The sequence below is a fragment of the Hemiscyllium ocellatum genome, chromosome 38 (assembly GCF_020745735.1).
Source record: "Hemiscyllium ocellatum isolate sHemOce1 chromosome 38, sHemOce1.pat.X.cur, whole genome shotgun sequence".
NCBI lineage: Eukaryota > Metazoa > Chordata > Chondrichthyes > Orectolobiformes > Hemiscylliidae > Hemiscyllium > Hemiscyllium ocellatum.
Genome location: NC_083438.1, coordinates 35,150,162 through 35,176,947, shown reverse-complemented (window position 1 = coordinate 35,176,947; position 26,786 = coordinate 35,150,162). Strand labels below are relative to the sequence as shown.

Here is a 26,786-nt window from a genome sequence, read left to right as displayed (position 1 = left end):
GGCTTATACAACATTCACTCCCCACCCCATCTATCGGTCTGGCTAACCCTTCACATAGAAACCTTGGACCTGCATTGCTCCCTCAACCTTTGCCTTCCAGTTCGCCAAGAGATATAGAGTCATTAAAAAAAAACACAGGGAACAGCTGACAACCAGGTCAAAAATAGAAAAACAGAAGAAGTGAAATGACACTTTCTCCCCACCAGACAAGAAAAGGAAATAAGATCAATGTGCAGTCACTACATATAAGCCAGCCAATTCACCAGAGCAGTTTCCAACAGCATTCTAACCTACATAGCACTGGGGTTAATCAGTTACAGGAAGCAGCAGCAATATAAACAATGCAGTAAACAAACAGAGACCAAAAAAAAGGGAAAAAAAATAAATTGTACAGGTAGAGACAAGTAATGTTGCCCATAGTCCCAGAGAGGCTTAGAGATCATTAGACAGAAAGAGAGAAAAAACTATGACTCATGAGAGTTTAATATGAGGGTCAACATACCGCCAGGCGAGGAGAGAGATTGAGGAAGTGCAACCTTCTGGAAACTTTCCAGCACAGAAGTTAACACTGCTGCCTCCTAGTGCCATGGATCCAGGTCCGATTCTACCCTCAGACAACCGTCTGCGTCATGCTTGCATGTTCTCCCCATGTCTGTGTGGGTTTCCCTCCACAGTCCAGAGATGTGCAGGTTAGGGTGGATTGGCCATGCTTAATTTTCCCATAGTGCCTAGGGATGTGCAGGTTAGGGTGGATTGGCCGTGCTAAATTTTCCCATAGTGCCCAGGGATGTGCAGGTTAGGGTGGATTGGCCATGGGAAATTGTCCCATAGTGCCCTGGGATGTGTAGTTAGGGTGGATTGGCCATGGGAAATTGCCCCATAGTGCCTTGGGATGTGCAGTGTGAGATCCTCTTCAGAGGGTCTGTGCAGACTCACAGGCCGAATGGCCTCTTTCTGTACTACAGGGATCCTAATTGAACCCACACGGTTGGTGCCACTCTGCATCACCGTCCAGCCAAATGAACTAACTGACCCCTCCCCCCCCACACCTCTGCCAAGAGCCTTGAGGATTCACTGACAATCCACTGGACAAGTCAGTGGGATCTTACTGTGTGCCCAGGGGCTGCTGACTCGAACGGTTCCGATGTTCAATTTTTCAATGAAATTGTGAAATTTCTTCCTGCTGCATCTCTAAAAATAGAACAGCCCCCCTCCCCCCCAGGAGCCAGCTGATTATTTGTCACCCTCACAACTTCCAGTTAAAAAGTGGAAGACAGCCAGCGAATACATTAAACTCACTGCAATCTGCAAATACACTCCACTCACAGGCCGTTCCACACAGAGCCCTTTCCATCATATGGACAGAGAGACACACAGAGAGGCTCATCTGCCCATCTACACCAGTATTGCCCCATTAAGAACAGAAGTCACAGACTTACTGTTACGGTAATACTGTTTGTCGTTAGAGATACTAGCTCAAGTTATAAAAGGAGCTCACTGAGAACAGGCAACAGTTAACACACATCCTGCTCACCTTTAAAACCTCTGCTGGCATTCAATCAGGAACACACCAGCACAAATCAGTTCAAAGTTCACACAGCTGAACAGGAGAGCTGTGTAGCTGCAGGCAGCAGTCTGTCACAGAAAACCGAAATCCCAGCTCACCCCTTCTGGGTTTGCAGCTAGCTACCAGTACTGAACTGGGCAGTTACTGGTCTCTTATGTGGCATGTGGAGAAGGAATCGACACTCCAGCGAAGATAGCTGCCCTCTCACCACATACCCACAACCATCCTTTATGCAGACACTCTCAAGTAACTCAATTCCCTCTTTCCATATCCTCCGAATGCAGTGACAGCATCAGAGGGACCACTCAGAGAGGCAGCCCTTACACCTCAATCCCACCTCGTCTAGCCCCTACACCCCTTCCAATCTCTGTAACCTCCTCCAGCCAGTAAAGCTTTCCAAGGTCACTCCTCCAGCTTCCTACTGCCTGGGGCTTGGAGCTCAGGAATTCACCCATCTTACACCCCCCCCACCCCCTCCCCAACCTGGTCTTCAAAATATTCCTTCCAACCCCTATCTTTGACCTAACTTTCCGGTCACCTCGACGGGCTCAGGGTCAAACGAATGCCTGAAGTGTGATCCTCAGGCAGTTTTACCCCATTTGAAAACAAAAAGAATGCTACATTAATGCAAGTTGGTGACCCACCCTAAAACCGAAACCTTAAATATGAAACACAACCACACGATAGAAAGCATTTCTATGAAACACAAAAACAGAGGCAAAGCAAATTGGAAATTTTTTTTATATATACATATATATATTCACAAAAAAAAATATACAGATGCACCGAGGGAAGTCTAAAACATTCTAAAAATGGTTTGTGTTTGGGATCAGATCAATTTAAATCAGGGTGCTACTTAACTTCATTTAGTTCCGACAACCTATTTCTTCCCAGTAGTCCACATCATAAAATGAATGAGTGCTTCCAGAGATTATTCCTAATCAGACGGTCAGCCCCTGATATCCCTCCTGGCTTTATTACATTGCACTGTGTGGGGGGCACTTAGGCAACACAGCACGTACCTTACTGTTTAACCTCCAGAGACAAAAACAGCACATTGTACGGCTCAAACGTTAAAAGTGGGAAGCCTTCACATTTGTTAAAAATAGAAAACAAAAAAAATAAAATAAAAATGAAGTAGAGCGACTGAAAATAAATCCTGACACAAGTCTGGTCTTACACCTGGCCCAGGTGGGATAGGCTTGGATATTCGGCTGCATGGGATTTTCTTTCCCCCCCCTGCGTTTTTAAATCTTCCCCCACACCCGTGAATCCTTGCAAAAAACAAAAAAGTGGGGGGGGCGGGGGATGATGCAAAAACGCAGAGAGAACAAAAAAGAATCAGCAATTTCACGGAAAAAGCTTCAGCTGGCTGGAAAAGGCGAGGAAGTGGCGACCTGGAAGGTCCCAGTCCAGGACGGAAATTGCAAAAGGGTCAATAATGGGGAAAAAAAAAGCACAGCATTCCCCGTCCCTCCCCCTGAATGCCAAATTTAAATGGGGAGTGGGGGAAAGAGAGGGCGAGACAGGCACATACATCGTCTTGGGGGGTAAGTTCACACCAACCAGAGTAAGTATCGACAGACCAGTTGCATACTCGGATTTGGGAGGTGGGAGGCCGGAACGGTGAGTTGTTCCTGGGATTTGATGTCGGAGGAAGCCCAAATGTTTGGCTTGGGATTGGGTGGTGGCGCAACGTTTGATCAGTAGAGTTTAAAAAAAATAAGTCCTTCAGACTCTAACCCCTCCCCCAGCCGGGCCAGACACTAAATCAACCACACCTCCTCCTCGCTTTTGCTCAACCCTTCCTCAATTCCACTTTTTTGTTAAAAATGAACAGTGTGACTCTCAGTGCAGACATCAGACCTAAATCACTCATACCCATACCAACCCCACACCCCCCCCCCCCCCCAAGCCCCAACTCAATTCACATACAGATCCCTTTACCTACACTACCCCCAACCCCCACCCCTCCCAAGTTCCACTGCCATTGTGACAGCTGTCAGTCCAGAGTTTTGGGTCTTGACACATTTCCCCCTTAGACTGCCATCTTGTTAACATGTGCACACTGCAGCTCAGAGTCACTGATGATGCACCCCACCCCCAAATTTACTGGGAAGGACAAATGAAGTGGGGTAGTGATGCTGTCTGTTTCATTTTGGGGTGGGGTGGGGGGGGTGTAGATGGAGGGGGTGATGGGGCCAGGGCTTTCAGACCCTCAGACATAGACTGCCCTCTTGGAGATGATGGAGCCATCTCGTTGAGATTCCATATCGTCCTCCATTTGTATCTCATCCCGAGGGTGGCCTGGGAGGGACAGAGCGGGACCCTTGGAGCTGCCCAGTTCCTCGTCGTCGTTGTCCTCCTCCTCCTGGCTGCTCTTGAAGTTCTCATAATCAGGTGCTTCACTGGTCAGCAGCTTCTCCGCCTCACCAGTGTGGTGGCCCACCACTGTGGAGCTGGTGGTCACGGTGCCGCTGGGCACCCTCTCGGAGTCGGAGTCCGGCCGGTACGTGTACTCGGGCTGGGGTGCGCCATTCCCGGTGCCAAAGACCCGCTTCTTGGTCTCATAGGAGCCGGCTGCCCCGCGCTGGCGTTTGTGCAGAAAGTAGGCAACCAGGCCGGCGATGAGCAAGAGTGCCAAGATCCCACCAATCACGCCGCCCACAATCGCTCCCACGTTGCTCGCCTGCGGCAACCGTTTCTCTGGGGTGAGATAAAAACACATCGGGGAGGTTCCCGGTCATCCGGCATCTCCTTAGCAACAAGCCCACAAAATGCTTCCCACTCTACACAACTACAGAAATCGCGGTTGGACAACCGTCATTGCCTTGCTCCCAACACCTATGCCCATGGTTCAGGTAGAGAGGTAGGTTGGTGTTTGGGGGGGGGGGGTCAAAGAAGCTTTTACTCACAGTAATAAGGGAAATGCAAAGCTCTCGCTCTCTCTCTCCCCTCCCACCCTCCTCCCCCTTTCCCCAGAAAAGAGCAAAAAGCTAGGAACTGTCCTTTTAAACATTTTTTTAAAAATTCAAATTGGAAAACTATCAACTGAATCTTGTGGACAAGGGGTTTAAGAGACCTCCTCCCGGGGTCTCGTACAGGGTCATACACAGGCACATCATGTGCATCTGTGTGCGCTCGTGTGAGTCGGTGTGTCTGCCTGTGTGCGCGCATGTGTCTGTGCGTGTGCACCAACATGGAGTCAGGGTGCAGGTAGGAATTGAACAATAGATAGTAGCTCAAATCGGGACTGCACGGCCTCCTTGTATTCCCACTGCTGCTCTGGTAAATTGCCAAAGTCGCTTTGGGATAAAATTAAAATGTCGGGTCATACGACAACCAGACCATTTTTAAACAAAAATAAATTTGAGTACAGCTCACCCTGGATTGTACCAAGTATTGTTTGGGGGGGGGGGGGGGGGGGGGGGGGGGGGGCAGGGGGAAGCTATTTTCTTTGTTGGTTGACCACAAGCATGCTGAGTGGGTTCCTGTAGAATGGGTTTGCACAAATTAACAGGGTTGGAGTGTGGGGTCTAAAGTCACGAGCCAGTTGGTTTCCTTTCCTCCATCGGAGACCTCCAATGGACGTGACAATTTCCCAGCTTCAAATGCCACAATACCAGCAATATTGCCAATTCCAGTGACCTCGACATTTCTGAACCACGGCCAATACCAAAAAAATGTGCAGCAAAAACAGAGAGGGGGATAAATGAAGTTGGACAATCACAAATAATGGAAAGATCCACCCGCCAGTGAAAAACCCAAAACTCTAAAATTCCAAATGACAAAAAAAACTGACATCTAGAACCAACTCAACACACCACGTGGTTGAGAGTAGAGACTCAGATCACTATTAAAACAAGCCAAAAGAAAACAAAATGTAAAAACAAAACTCCATTCACAACCAAGGACATCTGTTTATGCCACTCAGCAGATACAGGGTCATTGCCAGGGCCTTCAGAATGCCAAAACTGCTTTTTCTCCCCCCAACCTTCCACATCAAGTTGTCCACCTTTACATACTTGCCAGACCCAACTGCCCAATAACTCGGGGGTGTAATGACCCAGGTGGGACCCAGAGACACACACAGGTCATCACAACTGCACAGCAATGGTCTGTGTACAACAGGAAACAGGGCCAACTGGATGGAGTCTTAACCCAGAGCACAGCCACCACCGGGTGACCAGGCAAGCAAAGTACTTACAATGACACTTTGTTAGAACACATACACAAAAGGAAAATATATACAAAAGGAAAGGCAGCGAGACACAATACAACACAAAAAAGTGAAATTCCAGAATACTTGACTCACCCAGAAAGATGAGATGAAGAACAAAGCCAAAACAATAGGTACTCGTTTCTAGAAATTTCCCTTTGTCTCTTTGATTGCTGACCACTTGTCACAAACTGTTCCCTTCTCCCACTCAAGTTACCAATTGTGACTGGCTGGATCCCAGAGGGACCTTCACTACACCCCATACCAGCCTTCTATTGGCTAGCTGACTCAACCCCCTCCCAGACCCCTTGCACAATTGGAGCACCAGCAGCCTGTACCATCCTTTACAGCCGACTGGATGGCCTCCGTGCTGCCACCAATCTCTTGCCAACGCCTCCTCACGACGAGTTTCAGAAGGAGAAACAGATTGCGTTTAGATTGAGTCGTTTGCAGATTCAAATTGTCCTTCACAACAGAAGAAAGTCCCAGAAATGGTAATGGCACGGATTGAGGCTATTCGGCCCCTTGTGTCTGTGCTGGCTCTCCAAAACAAAAGAAGCAATTCACCTCGTGTCACCTCCCCCATGTTACAGTCTTCCTTTTCAGATAATAATCCGATTTCCTCTCGAATGGGTAAACTGAACCTGCCTTTCTTTCCAGAGAGCATGTTCCAGTTCACACACTGTTTTGAAAAGACATCTTTCAGTCTTATTCGCTTTTCACCATCTCATGAGCTCGGTGTTCTTAGGTTCTCGATTTTTTCCACCAACGGGAATGGTTACTCTCCATCTAACTTATTCCAGGTCAAAAAAGGGCCTTTCTCAAACCCCTACATCTCCCAGAAAGCCCAGCCCCAATCTCTCCAACTTATCCACATCACTGAAGCTCCTCAGCCCTGGAGCTAGTTTTGTGAATTTCTTTTTTGTTTCTCTGATATCCTTCCAAACCAAAAAAAAATGTGGTGCTAAGAACTGGAGAAGTTAGGACCAAGTTGTTGGGATTGGTCATCTACCCTGTCAGACCCACTTTCATATATAGGTAATAGAACCTGTAAATGGGAAATGTTAGCACCTGCAATAGGCATGTCATTGTTGATATCTCCCTTCATAAAAACGTTTAGCCCAAAGTGATGGATCATATCACTGTTGGCGCAGCAGACCGTGGGAAGGGTGGAGTTGAAGAAGTCCACTGCACCCTCACAGTCCCCACACAATAAGCAGTTCTCAGGCATTCCTGATGGGGCAGCATCACACAGACCCATGTCCACAGAGACGATTTCTTTTTAAAGAGCAATGCCCTGTTCGGGAACAGAAAGATCCCGCAGCCACTGGGTGGTTCTCCCCGCTTCCAGTACCAGCTATTTGGGCCTCCAGCGACATGCCAAGGAATCTGGTCGCTCAGCTCAGGGGGAATGTTGACAACCACCAGACACATACCTTGCCGCACATCATCACGCAGTGGGCTGCCCAATCCCGTTTCTCTTCTCATTCTCAGCTGGTCTTTTGAATCCAGGAGCAGGAGCAGGCTGTTCAGCCCTTCAAACCGGTTTCCACCATTCCACAGGTTGATCGTCAATTCCGCAACACCACTGTGTTAACATTCCCACGGTTTCCCCTCCAACCCCCACCCCAGCCACAGCCTCTGCTCATTTCTACAATTTCCTCCACCTCAGACACCGACTAAGAAACCAGTGTCCCTCCAACTCCAACCTCGCGCCCCACTCCCCACCTCTCCACCATTGATACCCAGAACTTCAGGTCCCCAAAACCCCCTCTGGAATCTCTTTCCCGAACCTCTACACCTCCCGCTCTCCATTCCTCAAGATGCTCATGAGGAAGCTACCTCTTTGAACAGCTTATCCTTTACCAACATCATAAAAAACAGATCACGTGCCTGATCAGCGGGAGATCATTTTGGGGCCAAATTACTGACTGCATTCCCCACCTTACAACATACATGGCCGGAAAGGATGTGCTTTGGTTAACTATGTAGAGCCTACACCAATCTCATCCCCTTAAATCCTTCCAGTGGTGGGAACATCTTGTAACAATTTTGTGGACCTGTGTAGAAAAGCCTCCATTTCAAAAAGTGTAGGAGACAAGAGTCAAACCCCAGAAATGTGCCCTAGCATCTCCGAATAGGCTGATTTAAAAAGATCTAGGAATGGACACCAGGAGAATAGGCCCCGAGAATGGAGCAAGTTACAAGACTACCAGTGCAACACTTGCCCTTCAGCAAGACCCACCCCAATACAGAATGCTCGAGGTCAAAAGGGGGGCTTAGTGCCGTTACTCTCTTCCATTTCCAAACAGAGCTGTACAGCATGGAAATAGACCCTTCAGTCCAACTCATCCATTCCAACTAGATATCCACAATTCATCTAGTCCCGTTTGCCTGCATTTGGCCCATATCCCTCCAAACACTTTGTATTCATATACCAATGCACATGTCTTTGCAATGTGTAATTGTACCAGCCTCCACCACTTCCTCTGGCAGCTCAACACACACACACCCCTTTCAAGTCTTTCCCCTCTCACCTTAAACATGTGTCCCCAAGTGTTGCGACTCTCCTATCCTGGGAAAAAGGGTCTTTGTCTATTTACCTATCCATGCCCCTCACGATTTTATAAACTTCTATAAAAGGTAACCCCTCAGCCTCCATTGCTCCAGGGAAAACAGCCCCAGCCTGTTCAGCCTCTCCCTACAGCTCAAACCCTCCAACCCTGGCAACATCCTTAAAATCTTTTCTGAACCATTTCAAGTTTAACACCACCTTTCCAGTGAAGGAAAATCATTTATCAGGAATCGCAATCAGGAATCAGGAATAACCAATTGTGTTATTCTTAATGATTTGCTTTCCATTCTGTCTTTGAACTCAGTTACAGTGAGAGGGCAAGAGCTGAAAACAAAAGAGACTTGTCCAAATCAAAGTGGATCGTAGGTGAATAAAGAGGAGCCCCAGCTTTAGAGTTAGGGTGAGGATTATACTAACTTTATAGGAGCAAAGTCCTTTCAGCTGAAGGATACAAAAGAGACTGTACTGGGGGCTTGCTGTTGATTAATATTATCCTTCAGCCAAAGCAGACTCTAGTCACTCTGGGACATTGATAGTATTGGCGTGTACAAAGAGGAGATGGGGAGTCAAACCAGTTCCACTTTCAAACCCCACTCCAGGACTAGCTAGCCTGGAGCATAGAAGAACAAACCCAAACGTTGTCATCTTCCAGGACAGTGTGTAAGGCAGTGCTATGTTGATGTCCAAGATCTGAACTGGTTCAATTTCTCATCCCAAACTCTGTTTGGGATGATGAAATTTTGCCACCAGCCCGGAGGGTGGGAGTTGGGCTGTTATCAGCACGGCCATTATCACTCAGAGCTTGTGGTCCCATCAGGTGCCCGGTCCCCTGCCAATTTGGGAAACCCCACTCCAAATGGAGGCTTCGTCAGCCTGCACGGGCTGGTGTGATTCAGCCACTAGGCTGGAGTTCATCCTGAAGCCTCGGCCAATCTTTCTCCCCGAAAACCAGACACCAAATCATACATCATCCAGATCATCAACAGCAATGAGGGATCTTGTTGTACACTGAACAGGCTGCCACATTTCCTGCAAACGCACACTCCATTGGCTGTGAAGGAATGACAGCCAGCAGTCATGCAAGGCTCCATACAAAGGCACAGCTTTCTTCACCCACAAAGAATTGATAACACTGTCAGGAGGTTCTCTATTTAACCACCCTCACCCAATCACTAAGAGTACAAGCCTGGCTAATCACCACAGACTAGATGATTAGCCTATCATGCTCTGAATGTGAAAGGGTACAATTCACCCAATAACTCTCGCATGGAATAATCAACTATTATCACTCCCCCTAAAAACGCTCATTAATTCCATTATTCCTTCGAGAGCCTTAATGGATTGGAAGATTTCACAGATGATTTGGACAAAAATACAAATTGGTCGTTAAAGGTGCAGAGACAATTATAAACAGTTTCAAGCTACATAGTTTAGCCAAGTTTGGTCTCAAATGACTGAGCCATTTTCTGCTGAGTTTGTCTCGGACCAGCCTTGGTCTTATTTAATGCAGGAAGAGCCCCAAGTAGATAGCAGTGGCTGTGGAGGGGTTGGGAGGAACAACCCTTCAAATAAACAATCGGGATTAAACAATGGAGAGAATAAAGAGAATGGGCGAAACTAAAAGGACTCATTTTGTCACCTTTTATTCCAATGCAGCAACATGATCGGGGATGTCAAAATGATTATTAAAAAAAAGTTATACAACACATTTTTGACAATAGCAAAACCTATTTTCCTCAGCAGTGAACAAAAGCAAATGATATTCTTTTGCTAGTTCAGTTTATTTACAGATGGTATTTGTATGTAATAAACTGCCAACCCTCTCAGCTCCAGGGACCCGGGTTCGATTCCAACCTCGGGTGACTGTGTGTGGAGTGTGCACATTCTCCCAGTGTCTGCATGGGTTTCCTCTGGGTGCTACGGGCTCCTCTCAAAGCTGTGCACATTAGGGTGGATTGGCCATGCGAAATGCCCTGAAAGGTCTGTGGATATGCAGGCCTGGTGGGTTAGCCTTGAGAAATGCAGAGTTGGTGGGAAGCTCTTCTGAGGCTCCGTGTGGACTCATTGGGCCAAATGGCCTGTTGCCACATTGCAGAGATTCTAAAAATGCAATTGGACTCCACACAACAAGGGAGTTGTGGGAGTTCAGAATTCTCAGCCAATGTTTGCATGGACACATTCCCATCAACAGCCCCACTCCCCTGGCATATTACCACTTCAGATCCTTTGAAGACCAGTCAAAATGGTCATATGCATGCCCTTGCCATTACCAATGTCGGTCATCCATGTTTGCTTCATCAATACACCGTACAAATATCATTGAAAGCAAAATGACACCTGGTGGTCATCTTAGTGCTGTTTGTGGGATCCTGCTACGCACAGTTTGACAGCTGTGTTGCCTGTGTCACAACAGAACCCTTCCTTCAACAACAAAAAAGAACTTGCATGGCCCTGAAGCACTCAAGAAAGATATCTAAAAGGTGCATGCCTTTTTCTTAAATCAGTGACTTGTAGACACCCGAGAGGTCTACGCATTGACCACAAGAGATCTCTCCTCTTTGGGGAGGAAATGGCCTAGTGGTATGATCGCTGAACCCAAATCCCCAGACATTACCTGGCTTCAAATCCCATCGCGACCGATGGTGGAATTGGAATTCAATAAAAATATCTGGACTGAGGAGTCTAACAATGGGCCCTGAATCCATCGTCAGTAAATCCCATTCTGGTTCACAAATGTCCTTTAGGGAAGGAAACAGTCATCCTTGTCTGGTCTGGCTTGCATGTGACTCCAAACCCACAGCAATGTGGTTGGTTCTTACTACTGGGGCAATAAGGAATGGACAATTAATGCTGCCTTGCCAGCAATGCCAAGGCAAAAAATATAGGAGGACAGATCTGACTGACAGATTGGTGGGGCAGAATTATCCCACTGTGTTGGTCAGTGACTTTTCTTTATTTTACACACACGCACACACACAAACAAACAAAAATCTACATTACCCAACTACACTCCACACAATGTGAAAAATAAGCCTGCTACTGTCAGGAGACGTTTATGTAGTTACATTTGTGGGATTGGTTCATCCCGAGCTCTCTAAAGTAGATTGTTTGTTGTTGGACCAGCCTTGCTCCCTGCTGGTCAAAACCTTCCCTCGAAAATAGTTTCAGATGAAGGCAGCACTTCGGCTCCTCATCAAATCCCGTGCCTACCGGAGTGTGCTGCCATCCAGGAGATTGGAGGTACAAGTGCACCATTTTATCCCCATTCCCTGGTCAAGTGGGGATAAAACGGAACTTCCTGACTTCAGTCCCCAGTCTACTCTGCTCTCTCTAAGACAGGGCTTATAATGACAACTGGGATCCAGCCAGAGGACTGGGTCCCAACTTGAAAACCACACACTTCCAAAGAAAGAACGTCAAACAATTAGGAAGTGGGGCAGAATAGATAGGTGCAGGGAACAGGGAGTTCAATCCACATGGATAGCTGTCTTTGGAATAGAGTCATACAGCATGGAAACAGACCGTTCAGACTAACGTGACCATGTTCCCACTGAACTACTCCCACCTGGCCCATATTCCTTTAGAACTTTCCTGTTCATGTACTTATCGAAAGATCTTTTAAACATTCTAACCTCATACCTGCATCCATCACTTCCTCTGTCAGTTCATTACATGCACAAACCAACCTCTTTTTAAAATCTTTCTGCTCTCATCTTAAAAATAGGCCCCTTAATTTTGAACTCTCCCACCTTAGGGAAAAGATCCTTGCTAGTCACAATGTCTATGATTTTATAAAACTCTGTAAGGTCACCCCTCAACCTCCCATGAAAAAAGTCCCAGTCTATTTTTATACCTCAAATCCTCCATTCCTGACAACATCCTGGTAACTTTGTTCTGGACTCTCTCTCCAGTTTAATGATATTGTTCCTGTAACTATGGATGAACAGAACTGGACGCAGTACCCCAGAAATGGCTCCACCAACATCCTATACAAACTTTACACAACATCCCAGCCTCTACACTAAGACTTGAGCAATGAAGGCCAGTGATGCAAATTCCAAAGAATTTTGTACCTGAGCCCCTAGGTCAAGGTTATGGGTGAGATTCAACAGAGTCTGTCAGAGTCTTGAGAAATTTTGACAGGTTAAAAATAAAAATGGAGAAATAGAAGTTACAGAGGGACACTCATTTAAACATAAACATGCAGAACCAGAGACAGAAAGCAAGCAGAATTAGCCACATGGAATACGATCATTAAGACAATATAAAACGAGGAAATCAAGCTGTCAAAGCTAATCAGGACAAATACAAGAATACTACATTTCACAAAAAGGAAGAATTTATACTACAACAGAACAAAAGAAAAGTCAACTGGTCAAAGGTGTTTTGCCAGGGAGAATACACCAGGAAATGACTGCAGCCCAGACTTCTGCCTAACTCAAAACAAAAAGTACTAATACCTGGATGTCTACCTTTTGACTGCAGAGGACGGATAAATGTATGGAAACCAGGTAATATGAATACAGGCAGCCCCTGGGTGGTGAATGGGGTTCCGTTACTGAGTGCATTAGCAAGGTGACTTGTATACAAGGAAGGAGATGCAGAATAATTCAGGAAATGTACTTAGAAATTTAAAATTATACCCCTGCATCAGATTGCATTCTTAAGTCACGACATTCATAAGATCAGGGACCCTAACCCCCCCCTGTATATTGTGGTTCATTAGTAAGAGCACAGCAATCCACATTATGAACCCGACTGATAATCAGATATGGGTTGGAAGTGTAACTTAGTGCTGCTGTTCAGTACATACAGAATTGTGCTAGCAGCTGATGAATCTGCTTCTCAGTATTCTATCTTCAATCATCCTATTTCAAATCTCCTCTTAGTGCCAACAGGAACAACCTCCACTTCTCCAAAATACACTTTTTAAAAACTTCGTCCATCGCAGGACCATTTCTGTGCATCTCGCTTGTACCTTCATAACACTCGTAAAACGTGCCAGTTAGGACTGGATCGATATTCTAGGTGTGGCCTAACCAGAATTTTGTAGTGGTTCAGCAAAATATTTGCAGTCAATGTGTTGAATGTTGTATGCCTCTCCAACCATTCTCTTAAACATCACCGGTCACCTCCAGTAGCCAAATTCCTTGCATCCAAAATGTCCTTCCATCCCTGCAACAGTGCCACATAGGACACCCATCAAGCTTACAATACTCAAAGTAACAAACTGTCAAGTGGAGATGGAGTAGCTCAAATGTTCAAGCTTTGTTCATATCATTTGCTAAACAAAGTAAGGTCTTTCCATTATTTGCAAAAATTATACAGCTGACAAATAAACAGGTTCAGAAAAAGCAGCATTTTTGGTATTGCCATTCCCAAAACGAAGGAGAGTTTGACTTTAACCAAATCAAGGCAGCGGGTATGACCAAATTGCCTAGAAACTAGGTCCATTGGGCTCAGTAAACAAACCCGGGCTCCCCTGCCCCCCCTTTCACTGACTTCCCAAATAGCCTAGCTGTCTCCCAGGGTGAGCATGTACACTCAGGGTCAGATCTCACATCGGAGGAACAGAGAAACCGAACTCACCACGAACCACAACGTCCATCTTCGCCCGACCTGTGCCCATGGTGTTGGTGACTTCGCAGGTGAAGGTGCCATTGACAACGTAACTCACATCCTGTACAGTGAGCTGGTGTCCATCCACGTGGATGGAGGAAGGAAGGGGCTCCCCGTTCCTGTGGAGAGAGAGAGAGAGAGAGAGAGAGGGAGGTATAGAGCACAGTCAGAAAGAGATGGAACAAGGCTATAAGCAGAATCTAGATTAGTATTCCCATTTAGCATTCCTGATGAAGGGCTTTTGCCCGAAACGTCGATTTTCCTGCTCCTCGGATGCTGCCTGAGCTGCTGTGCTTTTCCAGCACCACTCTAATCTAGACTCTGGTTTCCAGCATCTGCGGTCATTCTGCTTATAGGTAAAAACACAATGTCTATATGTCTATAAAACAGGAGAAAGAGAGAGTGCGCAAGTAAGAGCAGGGGAAGACACTTGGTCATATGTCAGAAGGTCTTACAGCTCAGAAAAGGCCCTTCCTCCCTCCCACCCCCACCCCAATGAGTCGGCACCAACCTATCTACATTAATCCCATTTAATCAGTGCTTGACCCGTAGCCTTGAAATGTTATTGACATTCCCAAGTGCTCATCCAGACACTGAAAAAAGTTGTGAGGTTTCCCACCTCAACTCCGCTCCCAGGCAGTGCATTCTAGACCCCCACAACCCTTTGAATGAAAATCTTTTTCTTCCTCAAATGCCCTCGAACCTGCCTGCCCTTCACCTTAAATGATGCCCCCTCCTGATGAGTGATCCTTCAGTAAAAGGGGGACCAGCAACCACTCTGGCCATGCCCATCGGTCAGGTCATGGTGAGGTTAGACAAGGGCTCCTTTATTCCACTCAGCACATGACATTGGGGGGGGAAAACGGAGTGAGGGGCAAAGCCATTCGAATCAGAATGAAGAAGGGAAGAGGTCACCTAGATTGGTCCTAATGCAGAGCCAAACATGAACTGAGGGAACTGGAGAAGCCAAAGAGAAAGAGACAAGAGTCATCAGGATACAGCAAATCAATATAAAGGCAAATAAACACTGGGCCCAATCTGGAGAAATTTGGATGATGATATTCATCAGGACACAGACCACAAAAACATTATGCATTCAGGGACGGGCAGGGAATTTTTATAAGAGAAAGTAGAGTGAGATTTTTGTTGGGTTAAGGGGATTAACGGAGACCCCTTTGTTTATCGTCATACTGCAGATGAACCACCCTATGATAATCAGGACAGAAGGGCTGAGTGGCCTCATTACTCCTAGCTGTGGTGGTCCATTTACCAGTTTCCGTGGAAACTCTATTGACATTCTGTTGCATTCTGGATATTCACGCATTATATCCTCTCAACACACCCTCGACCAGATCAAAAAAGTTAACTTACTTTAGAAATTTAATACTCACAGGAGCCATTTGTAAGTCAAAGCTTGGGGATTGGCTTTTGCACTACAGGTCAATGAAGCATGCTCCCGGTTCAGGTACCAGTTTTCATCGTACCCCTCAATGCTCACGATAGGTGCATCTGAAAATTCAGGAGATTTAAGGAAAAATGTCACACACTGTCCCAAAAGAGATTCAGGAGCAAAAATATACATCCCTGCTTTGGAATTCTCTGTCATCACCTCCTCCAGCCGCTACAGCCCTTCCCGAGTCTGTCACTTCTACCAGCATCTACCGTGATTCCCAACAGTCCACGCATTCAGCTGCCCGGTCCCTCAGCTCTGGAATCACCTCGCCTACAAGGCCACTTGTTCAAAGCTCTCTGTCTGAACAAGCTTTAAGTCACCTCTACCAATATTTCAGAGTCTCAGTTACATTTGTACGGATTGTCTTTGGGACCCAGTTCCATTGCTGAAAAGCTGCTACCCGTGCACACCCAGATGGGAGTGGGCAAGTGACATGAGCCTGCTCCCAATGATTGAAACGTTCACCTGAAGGAATCATAGAATTCCAACAATGCGGAAAGAGGCTAGTTGACGTATCTAGTCTCCACCGGGAGTCAGATCCCCACTACAACCCTGCACTTCCCATGGCTAAGACATAATCTAACCTGTATATCTTTGAAATAAGGAGGAAACTGGAGCCCCCAGAGGAAATAAACACAGATACAGGGAGTTCCACCCAGAGGGTGAAATCGAACCTGGTCCCTCGCGCTGGGAAAGAGCAGAGCTACGCTTGCACACACATTGGGAATTAACACTGATATTTCCCAGTGCATAATAGTTTTTTTTTGATGAATGAAGCTGGAATGACAGGTTTGGCTGTAGAAATATATTTGCTGGAATAGTATTTCCTAGCCAGATAGACAGGCAGTTCTTCTATAACATGATGGCTGCATTCTTGTACAACCCAGTGTTCAAGAAAAATCACACTTTAGAAACAGTGTTGGCAAGGTAATCATGTTACAGCCAACACATGATTTAAAAATTTACACTTTAGAAACAGCATCCCCAGTTCGTCAACTGTGAATTCGCATTGACAAAAGTCTGGTCAGAACTGAAGGAGTCAAGAACAGCTGCCCAAGAGTAACACATTGAAATGGTTAGAGAGAAAAGGTCGATTTCAGCAGCCTGGGGAGTGGGGCAGAGAGCTGGGCACACCCACGGGTACTTACACTGTACAGAGAGTTCGATGGGAATGGTCACCGGCCGATCGAGTGCCTGTTGCATTACCACACAGGTCAGCTTCTCCCCGTTGTTGTCACCGGTGGGAATCATCAAGTATTCGCTCGTCACCGTGAAAGTGCCGTCGCTGTTTTTGGTAATAGTCTCAGAAACGTTGCCCTCAGAGCCCCCCGACCAGCTGATGGTGGCTGGAGGCTTCCCGTTTGCCGAGACACACCTGGCGACGGGGACTTCAGCGTGTCCAGCCTGGACAAGGATCGTTTTGCCGGAATTCTCTGGCTTGGCTGCGAGAGAGAGGGAGGAGAGGAGAAATACACAATGAGCAAAAGGCACGACAGGGATGAGAAATGACTGTCCACGAGTACTTCCCGAGGATCAAGGTGACATCTCCTGGGTCTTACGGTGAGGTCAAACAATACCCCCCGAGCCTGGAATTAATATCAGGAATTTATTTACATTCAAATCCCCTCTTATTTGAGAAAAAGTCATTCCACATTTCCATTACCTTCTTCACCCCCCCCCCCCCCCCCCCTCAAAATAAAAAAAGACAACAAAGCAAACTTGGAAATGGGCGACAGCAGGGCTTTAGGATTGTAGTTAGAAGCCTCTGTCCCATTTATAAGAGAAGGCGATCTGCCCTCCCTACAGGGTCTGTGGGTGATTCGTGTCCCCCAGCCCCACATCAACATGGCTGACTGGCAGAACCATCCATTCACAGGTTAGCTGTCCCTGAGGAACTGGGAAATGCAGCACTTCTCAAATTCAGGGCCTCCACTACAAACGCAGTGGAGGAAACAGAGAGGGCAAACGTGACACAAAAATGGATGGGGTTCATTCAAACGTGAGCCAGTACTAGCACAGACCACTGAATGGCCTCTCATTGTTCTTTCTGAGGGGGGTGGACACACTGACTGAGCCAACATGGACTGCCAATCCTTGAATTACCCTGGTAAAAGGTCGGGGGGGGGGAAAAAAGAGAGAGAGAGAGGAGAGAGCTGCCTTCTTCAACTGATGCAGCTCAAGTGCTGGAGATAGACCCACAATGCCCTTTGGGAGGGAATGCCAGGATTTTGACCCAGTGACACTGAAGGAACGGCCGATATATTTCCAAGCCAGGATGGTGAGGGGCTCGGAAGGGAACTTGTTGTGGGTGGCGTTCCCCTGTACCTACTGCCCTTGACCTTCTAGATGGAAGTGGCCACGAGGCTGGAAGGTGCTGCCTGAGGATCTTCGGTGAATTCCAGCAGCACATCTTGTAAATGCTACATACTGCTGCTACTGAGCATTGGTGGGGGGGGGGGGTGGAGGAAGTGGACGTTTGTGGATGTGGTGCCAATCGAGCAAGAGTTGCTTCATCCTGGATGGTGTCAAGCTTCCCGGAGTGTTGTTAGGGCCAAGTGGGGAGCATTCCTTCACACTCCTGACTTGTGCCATGTAGATGGTGGACAGGTTTTGGAGAATCAGGAGATGAGTTACTCGCCACAGTATTCCCAGCCTCTGACCTGCTCTTGTAGCTGCTGTGTTCATATGGTAAGGCAAGTTGAGTTTCTGGTCAATGGTAATCCCATAGGATGCTGACAGTGGGGAATTGAGTGATGGGAGATATTGTGGGAGGTCCAGATTCGAAGAGGAGCAGGGAAGACAGAGATGGCCCTCAGCTCCAGTGGAGACGGCCCTTGTTCCATTCTCCCGCCTCCAACACACCCCATCCACCTGGACACCCCGTACTGGCCTCTTACCCGCCCTCGATCTATTTATATAACCTCCCCCCCTCCTTGTCTCAGTCGATTCCCTTGAACTCAGCACCGCCCTCCTAACCAGCAATCCTCTTCCTGACCTCTCCGCCCCCACCCCACTCCGGCCTATCACCCTCACCGTGACCTCCTTCCACCTATCACATCTCCATCGCCCCTCCCCCAAGTCCCTCCTCCCTATCTTTTATCTTAGCCTGCCTGGCACCCTCTCCTCATTCCTGATGAAGGGCTCTGGCCCAAAACGTCGAATTTCCTGTTCCTTGGATGCTGCCTGACCTGCTGTGCTTTAACCAGCAACACATTTTCAGCTCTGATCTCCAGCATCTGCAGACCTCACTTTTTACTCTTGTTCAATAGGATCAAAGCCACTATGGGGGAAAAAAAGAGGAGTGTCCAAGGAAAGGAAGACATTCTTCCTACCTAGAATTGTCAAGTTGGTGGTAGCATCCTGGTTGCCATCAGGGTAAGTAGCAAACTCGCAGCTGTAAATCCCATCATCTTCCATCTCCAGGCGATCGATGATCAGCGTGGCGTCCATGTTGGTGACCTGGCGAAAGTGGATGCGGCCGCCGGTGTCGGTCGGATAGTTGACGCCAAAGTCGGGGTTGTACACGGCCAGGTTGACCTTAGTGGTGGTGGGGTTCTTCATCCAGGTGATTTGTGTGACCTGGAGCGAGTTGTCAGGATCCACAAACTGGCACCGCAGGACTGCCTGGTTCCCCACGTAGCCGTAAATGAAGGGTTCCACTTTCACGTTCTGGGCATCACAAACTGTAGGGAGTAAGGGACACAGGAGAGAAACAAACAGGCATCAGCATAAAGCATGGAAAACCCAAGGTATCATTATCCACAATTCAGGAATTGGGAGGAGATCCTGCCCTTCAACCCTCAGGCCTGTTCCATGATTGGACAAATCCCCTCCCCTTTCACCAGCTCCCCCCACCCCTCGCAATTCCCAATCCCATTTCCATATTCCTGAAGACTCCAAACCCAATCAATCCGTTGCCTTTTTTAAAATGAGGGTGCTCCATATTTCAAAGTGTCTGTAAATATCAGCCATTGGCTCAGACCTTTGGTTCAGACACTTAGATATACCCCTAAAACAAGTAACACACCACCCACTTTAATCCCTGTCCCCAACCGCCAAAGGAAATGATTTCTCTCCCTCAAGTGTTTGAGTCATCTCCCGTCCCTTGTTCAGATCTTGCAGATGTTCATCTTAAATGAAGTTACTGGATGAGCCCAGGTGAAGCTAAATTAAAACAAGAATGAAACCAGAAGGAGAAAACATACGAAGCCTGGTGATGACCCAATGCTCAGAAGATTGTCGATTTTAGTCTGGTTGTGGTTAGCTGAAGGAACATGCATGCTTATACTGAGTGCAGGAACTCAACACCAATGGCCTGAAATGAGATGAGGACTGCTCATCAGCTGAATGAGCGACTGTGGTGGAATTTTGCTCCATAATTATCGTGCAGAAGATTGGAAGAGATCTAAAAGTGGTGAACTTTAGAGTGCAAGCTAAAACAGAGGCCAGGGTTCATTAAAAATCAAGAGATAAGTCTCCTTCCATGGAGATGCAGAGAGCTCTGACTGAATTAATGGACTAAACCCATCTGAAATGCATGACATGTTTATGATGCTTGCCAGTTGTCAATCTGATGGGTCAATGGTTGGCACTGCTGCCTCACAGCACTAAGGACCCAGGTTCAATTCCACCCTCGGGTGACTGTCTACACTGAGTTTGCATATTCTCCCAGCACTTGCATGGGTTTTCTCTGGGTGCTCTGGCTTCCTCCTAGTCCCAAAGATGTGCAGGAAGGGTGGACCACTAAATTGTACAGACTGTCGGAGGTTGTGCTGGGGAGGTGGATTAGCCACAGGTATATCTAAAGGGTAGGGGTGTGGGCAGCTCTTCAGAAGGTTGGTGTGGGCTCAATGGCCTGTTTCCACACTCAAGGGATTCTATCATTCTACACAACATTTGAAAGGCATCTTGATGGGTATATGAATAAGAAAGGTTTAATGGGAATATGAATAGGAAGGGTTTAAGAGGGACTTGGGCCAGGTGCTGGCAAATGGAACTAGATGAATTTAGGATATCTGGTCAGCATGGATAAGTCGGATCGAAGGGTCAGTTTCGGTGCTGTATATTGGTATGATTATTATATGCTGGAAACGCGACAGTGTCAGAGTTAGAACCTACAGCTTCTTTGTATAGAAAGAGTACTTATAAGACAAAACCTTGCCTCAGAGCATAGTTAGCTAGCTCAGAGTAGCAATGCCTGTCCTGCTACTGTCCTCTGATAAAGTGAACTGGTTTCTGCAGTTTTATTTGAAGTTTGTTTTGTGATGCATTATGTTTTACTAAAAGAACGTTGATTATATCCCATTAGATTCTGGATCAGTGGCGCTGGAAGAGCACAGCAGTTCAGGCAGCATCCAAAAAGTGCAGCGAAATCGATATTTCAGGCAAAAGCCCTTCATCAGGAATGGCTTCATCCTGATGAAGGGCTTTTGCTCAAAACGTCGATTTTGCTGCACTTTGGATGCTGCCTGAACTGCTGTGCTCTTCCAGCACCACTGATCCAGAATCTGGTTTCCAGCATCTGCAGTCATTGTTTTTACCTTATATCCCATTAGAACTGCATCAGGTTATTAATATCTGGAGGAAACCTGATGGACCAGAGAGAGTAGAAAGGAGAGCCAACAGAACAACCTTTGAATATTCTACACTCGAGGGAAAAGGTGCACTCCACAAATCAAAAGAACTGGCACCAGCTCAACGTGGAAAATCAGAGAATCACAGAATCTCTACAATGTGAAGAGGCCACTGAGCCACCAAGTCTGCACTGACCCTCCTACTCAGACACAGCTTCCCACTGTCCCACCATAGTCCCAGATTTCCCACGGCTAATTCACCTTTGTCAGGGCCGTGTGTGAATTGAATGGGATGTGGTTTGAAGAAGCTGCTAGGATCTTGGAGGGTTATAGTGAGGATGGCAATGGAGGAGCTCCTTTGCTGTATCTAAGCTTTCTTGCCCTGTAGGAATGTTTTCTCAGTCTTACACAAACACCTAATTGGCCCGTACAGGGTAAGGATAGATAATTCTACTTTTTAACTCTTATCTCCAGTGTTCAGTAAATAGTCCAGGTGCTGTTTTCCCTGGTGCCTCAGAGGCTAAGAGGCGATTTTATAGAGATTTATGAAATCATAGATAACATGATTAGTCAAGATCTTTCTCCTGGAAAAAAGGGAGTCTGAAACTAGAGGGCGTAAGTTTAAGATGAGAGGGTAAAGATTTAAAAAGTTCGAGGAGAAAGTGAGGTCTGCAGATGCTGGAGATCAGATCTGAAAATGTGTTGCTGGAAAAGCGCAGGTCAGGATTCCTGAAGAAGGGCTTATGCCCGAAACGTCGAATTTCCTGTTCCTTGGATGCTGCCTGACCTGCTGTGCTTTTCCAGCAACACATTTTCAGCTAAAGATTTAATTTAAAAAAAGAGACCGGGGTGGTGTGCGTATGGAATGAGCTGTCAGATGAAGTGGTGGAGGCTGGTACAATGACAACATTTAAAAGGCATCTGGATGGATACATGAATAGGAAGGGTTAAGAGGGATGTAGGCCAAATGCTAGCAAATAGGACTAGATAAATATAGGATATCTGGTCAGTATGGACAAGTTGGACCAAAGGTTTCCACGTAGTACAGCTCTATGACCTAGCCTCTATATCCCTGGATACTATGGGCAATTTCCCATGGCCGATCCACCTAACCTGCGCATCTCTGGACTATGGGGGGGCAAAACCAGAGCACCTGGAGGACACCCATGCAGACATGGAGAACGTGCAAGCCCCACACAGACACATTCGTCAGAGGAATCAAACCCAGGTCCCTGGCGCTGAGAGACAATAGTGCAAACCACCGAACCACCAGGGCGATATGCTATGCACAGCACAAACATACATACAAACAGGGAGGTGACAATGACACGGTTAACCTGTTACAGTGATGGTGGGGTGGGGAGGATTTCACAGAATTCTTTGTTACAGGAAATGGCTCTTATCTTTATATCTCAACCTCAGGCCTCATCTGAAAGATGCCACCCCCCCTCCCCCCCACCGGGTCCCTACTGAGAAGGAGGGGGCGGGGGGGTAGTGAGGGAATGGAGCTGAACAAGGCAATGGGAGGGAACATAGTTGAAAAATGTGGTGCTGGGAAAACACAACAGGCCAGCAGCATCCGAGGAGGAGAATCAACATTTCGGGCATAAGCCCTTCTTCAGGAATGAGGCTGGTGTGCCAAGTAGGCGGAGATAAAAGGGTAGGGGTACTGGGAATACAATAGGTGGAAGGAGGTGAGGGTGATAGGCCGGGGAGTGGGGTGGGAGCGGAGAGGTCGGGAAGAAGATTGCAGGTCAAGAGAGCGGTGCTGAATCCAGGAGTTGGGACTGAGATAAGGTGGGGAGAGGGGAAATGAGGAAACTGGAGAAATCTGCATTCATCCCTTGTGGTTGGAGGGTTCCTAGGCGGAAGATGAGGCGCTTTTCCTCCAGGCGCCGTGTGGTCAGGGTCTGGCGATGGAGGAGGCCAAGGACCTGCATGTCCTTGGCGGAGTGGGAGGGGGAGTTGAAATGTTCAGCCATGGGGCGGTTGGGTTGGTTGGTGCGGGTGTCCCAGAGGTGTTCTCTGAAACGTTCCGCAAGTAGGCGGCCTGTCTCCCCAATGTAGAGGGGACCACATCGGGTGCAGCGGATGCAATAGATGATGTGTGTGGAGGTGCAGGTGAATTTGCATGGAAGGATCCATTGGGGACTTGGAGGGAGGGGAGGGGGGAGGTGTGGGCGCAACATGAAGGGGGTGGGGGGGAATAAAAACAAAGAGTGGCAGACTGCAGCAAAAGCGAAAGGAAGTTGTCGAAATGGTTTGCTCTCAAGTGATCGGAGAACAAAAAGCTGTTTGGAGGACAGCCATAAAAGGCCTGATCTTAAAACACTGCAATTCACCACCAGGTTACTACGGCAACGGGAGCTGCCAGGACAAAAAGGCAGATCTCATTGAAAATCCGGCCAAATTAAAACTCCCAGTTCACCCAGAAAACAGCCAAGGCAGTCAGTCTTCACCAGGAAAGTGTCGAGATTGGGTGGGGAGATGGGGGTATGTGATGGAGACAGACAGGCACACACACACACACACCCCCACACAAGGTAGGAAGAAAAAAAGGGGAGAACAGAGATGGAATAAGGGGAAGAGAGAGACAGAGGGAAAGTCAGACGGAGGCAGAGAGAGATAAAAAAAAAGGAGGGAGTGATAAAGGGCATTTTGACATGGTGGATTGGTTATAAAATAGAACCAAGTTACAAATTTCAGCTCTGATTGGGAAATTATATTGAACCAGTTGAAAAAGACAGAGTCTAAGGACAAGGATATTTGTGGGTTTTGGCTGTTTTAAGTTCAGAATCTGTTAGCAATTCTGAGATACATCTTCAGAATGGTGGGGTCTGAGTCCATGGGAGGTTCCAACTCCGGGGTATGGTGGCTGGCATCGATCCTGTAGGAGATGGGGGGGGGGGGGGCGGGTGGGGGGGTAAGTACCTCAACTCCCATAGCCCAAAATAACACGGATCTACAAACAAGCACAAGAGTGGAACGTGTCTGTGGCTGCAATATTAGCTCAGTATTCCCACACTAGACCTCACACCACAAGTTATCACTCTTGGTCTAACCACACAGTGAAGAGCGGAATTTCATAGTCCTAGAGAAGTACAGCACAGAAACAAACCCTTCGGTCCAACTTGACCATGCTGACCAGATATCCCCAACCTAATCTAGATCCATTTGCCAGCACTTGGCCCATATCCCTCCAAACCCTTCCTATTCATATACAGTACCCATCCAGTTGTCACTGTACCAGCCTCCACCACATCCTCTGGCAGCTCATTCTATACACACACCACCCTCGCTGTGTGAAAACTTTGTCCTGTAGGTCTCTTTTATATCTTTCTCCTCTCACCCTAAACCTATGCCCTCTAGTTCTGGACTCTCTCACCTCAGCGAAAAGACCTTGTCTATTTATCCTAAGTGCGAGGTCTTGCACTTTGGAAAAAAGAATAAAAGCATAGACTACTTTCTAAATGGTGAGAAAATTCATAAAGCCAAAGTACAAAGGGATCTGGGAGTGCTAGTCGAGGATTCTCTAAAGGTAAACATGCAAGTTGTGTCCGTGATTAAGAAAGCGAATGCAATGTTGTCATTTATCTCAAGAGGGTTGGAATAAAGAAGCACCGTTGTGCTACCGAGACTTTATAAAGCTCTGGTTAAGCCCCGTTTGGAGTACTGTGTCCAGTTTTGGTCCCCAAACCTCAGGAAGGACATATTGGCACTGGAGCGTGTCCAGCGGAGGTTCACACGGATGATCCCTGGAATGGTTGGTCTAACATACGAGGAACGGCTGAGGATCCTGGGACTGTATTCATTTGAGTTTAGAAGATTAAGGGGAGATTTAATAGAAACTTACAAGATAATACATGGCTTGGAAAGGGTGGACGCTAGGAAATGGTTTCCATTAGGCGGAGAAGACTAGGACCAATGGACACAGCCTTAGAATTAGAGGGGGTCAATTCAGAACAGAAATGCAGAGACATTTCTTCAGCCAGAGAGTGGTGGGCCTGTGGAATTCATTGCCACAGAGTGTAGTGGAGGCCGGGACACTAAATGTCTTCAAGGCAGAGATTGATAAATTCTTGATGTCACAAGGAGTTAAGTGGTGTTGAAATGCCCATCAGCCATGATTGAAAGGCGGAGTGGACTCGATGGGCTGAATGGCCTTACTTCCACTCCTATGTCTTATGCCCCTCACGATTTTATGAACTTCTCGAAGGTCACCCCTCAGCCTCAGATGCTCCAAAAAAAACAGCCCCAGCCTATTCAACCTCTCTCTATAGCTCAAATCCTCCAAGCCTGGCAACATCCTTGAAAATCTCTTCTGTCCCCTTTCAAATTTCACAACATCCTTCCAATAGGAGGGACACCAGAATATTCCAAAAGTGGCCTAACCAACATCCTGTACAGCTGCAACATGACCTCCCAACTCCTATATTCAATACTGCAACCAATAAAGGAAAGCATACCAAACGCCTTCTTCACTATCCTATCTACCCGTGACTCTACTTTCAAGGAGCTATGAACTGCACTCCAAAGTCTCTTTGAGAATGTGAATAGGGTATAAGCAGGCAGGGAAAGAGTTAAGTTTTGAGTTGTGTGAAATAAGAGTAACAGCTGAGCATGACTCAGATTAGATAAGAACTTACAATTAAGAATGGGACACTGGAGGCAAGAATAATGAGTTAACAAGGTGGAAAAGCATTCATTACGTAGAACCATTTAACAAGATGAGGTAGCATTCAGTATGTAACATCAGTTAACAAGGTGAAAATGTACTCGTTATGTAAAGCCAATTATTCATTGTGTAATAGCAGATGGCTTAATCTTTACTGTTGATGGTCACCGATTGGAACGATCACCCAATCAATATGTATGTTGCCTTGTCTGGATGCTCCTCCCTGTAAACTATACAGTTCATTGAGAAACTGCAGTTCCAGAGAAGACAGTGAACTGATGTCCCTGTGCACATTGGCGACCATTCTCTCTCCCTCCAGCGCCTGGGCGAAGGAGGTAAAACTATACTGATGAAATTCAACATGAGCAAACGCAAAGTCTTGCACTTTGGAAAAACGAATGCGGGGTGGACTATTTTCTAAACAATGAGAAAATTCATAAAACCAAAGTACAAAGGGGTCTGGGAGTGCTAGTCCAGGATTCTCTAAAGGTTGATTTTGGAGGTTGAGTCCATGGTTAAGAAAGCAAATGTAATGTTGTCATTTATCTTAAGAGGCTTGGAATGTAAAAGCAGCGATGTATTACTGAGACTTTATAAAGCTCTGGTTCGGCCCCATTTGGAGTACTGTGTCCAGATTTGGACCCCACACCTCAGGAAGGACATACTGGCACTGGAGCGTGTCCAGCAGAGATTCACACGGATGATCCCTGGAATGGTTGGTCTAACATATGATGAATGGCTGAGAATCCTGGGATTGTATTCATTAGAGTTTAGAAGGTTGAGGGGAGATTTAATAGAAACTTACAAGATAATGAATGGTTTAGAAAAGATGGACACTAGGAATTTGTTTCTGTCAGGCAGGGATACTAGGACCTATGGGCAAGGCCTTAGAATTAGAGGGGGTCAATTTAAAATGGAAATGAGGAGACATTTCTTCAGCCAGAGAGTGGTGGGCCTATGGAATTCATTGCCGCAGAGTGCAGTGGGGATCGGGATGTTAAATGTCTTCAAGGCAGAGATTGATAAATTCTTGATCTCGCAAGGGATTAAGGGATATGGGGAGAGTGCAGGTAAGTGGAATTGAAATGCTCAGCCATGATTGAAT

At 46.9% G+C, this 26,786-nt stretch overlaps 1 protein-coding gene across 2 annotated transcripts in view; it reads right to left on the bottom strand.

Moving 5' to 3' along the window:
• The window catches only part of LOC132834014 (nectin-2-like), a 76,458-nt gene that overhangs the window by 30,982 nt on the left and 18,690 nt on the right, over positions 1-26,786 (bottom strand). Inside the window, exons 2-6 of one of the 2 annotated variants that reach the window (XM_060852726.1) lie at positions 18,766-19,116; positions 16,582-16,875; positions 15,372-15,489; positions 13,951-14,099; positions 3,513-4,273 (exon numbers count right to left, since the gene is read on the bottom strand). In XM_060852726.1, the coding sequence (XP_060708709.1) occupies positions 3,786-4,273; positions 13,951-14,099; positions 15,372-15,489; positions 16,582-16,875; positions 18,766-19,116 (1,400 nt within the window). In that variant the 3' untranslated portion in view covers positions 3,513-3,785. Of the gene's footprint in view, positions 1-3,512; positions 4,274-13,950; positions 14,100-15,371; positions 15,490-16,581; positions 16,876-18,765; positions 19,117-26,786 lie in introns of those variants that run through there. The other variant, XM_060852727.1, reaches the window with a different exon arrangement.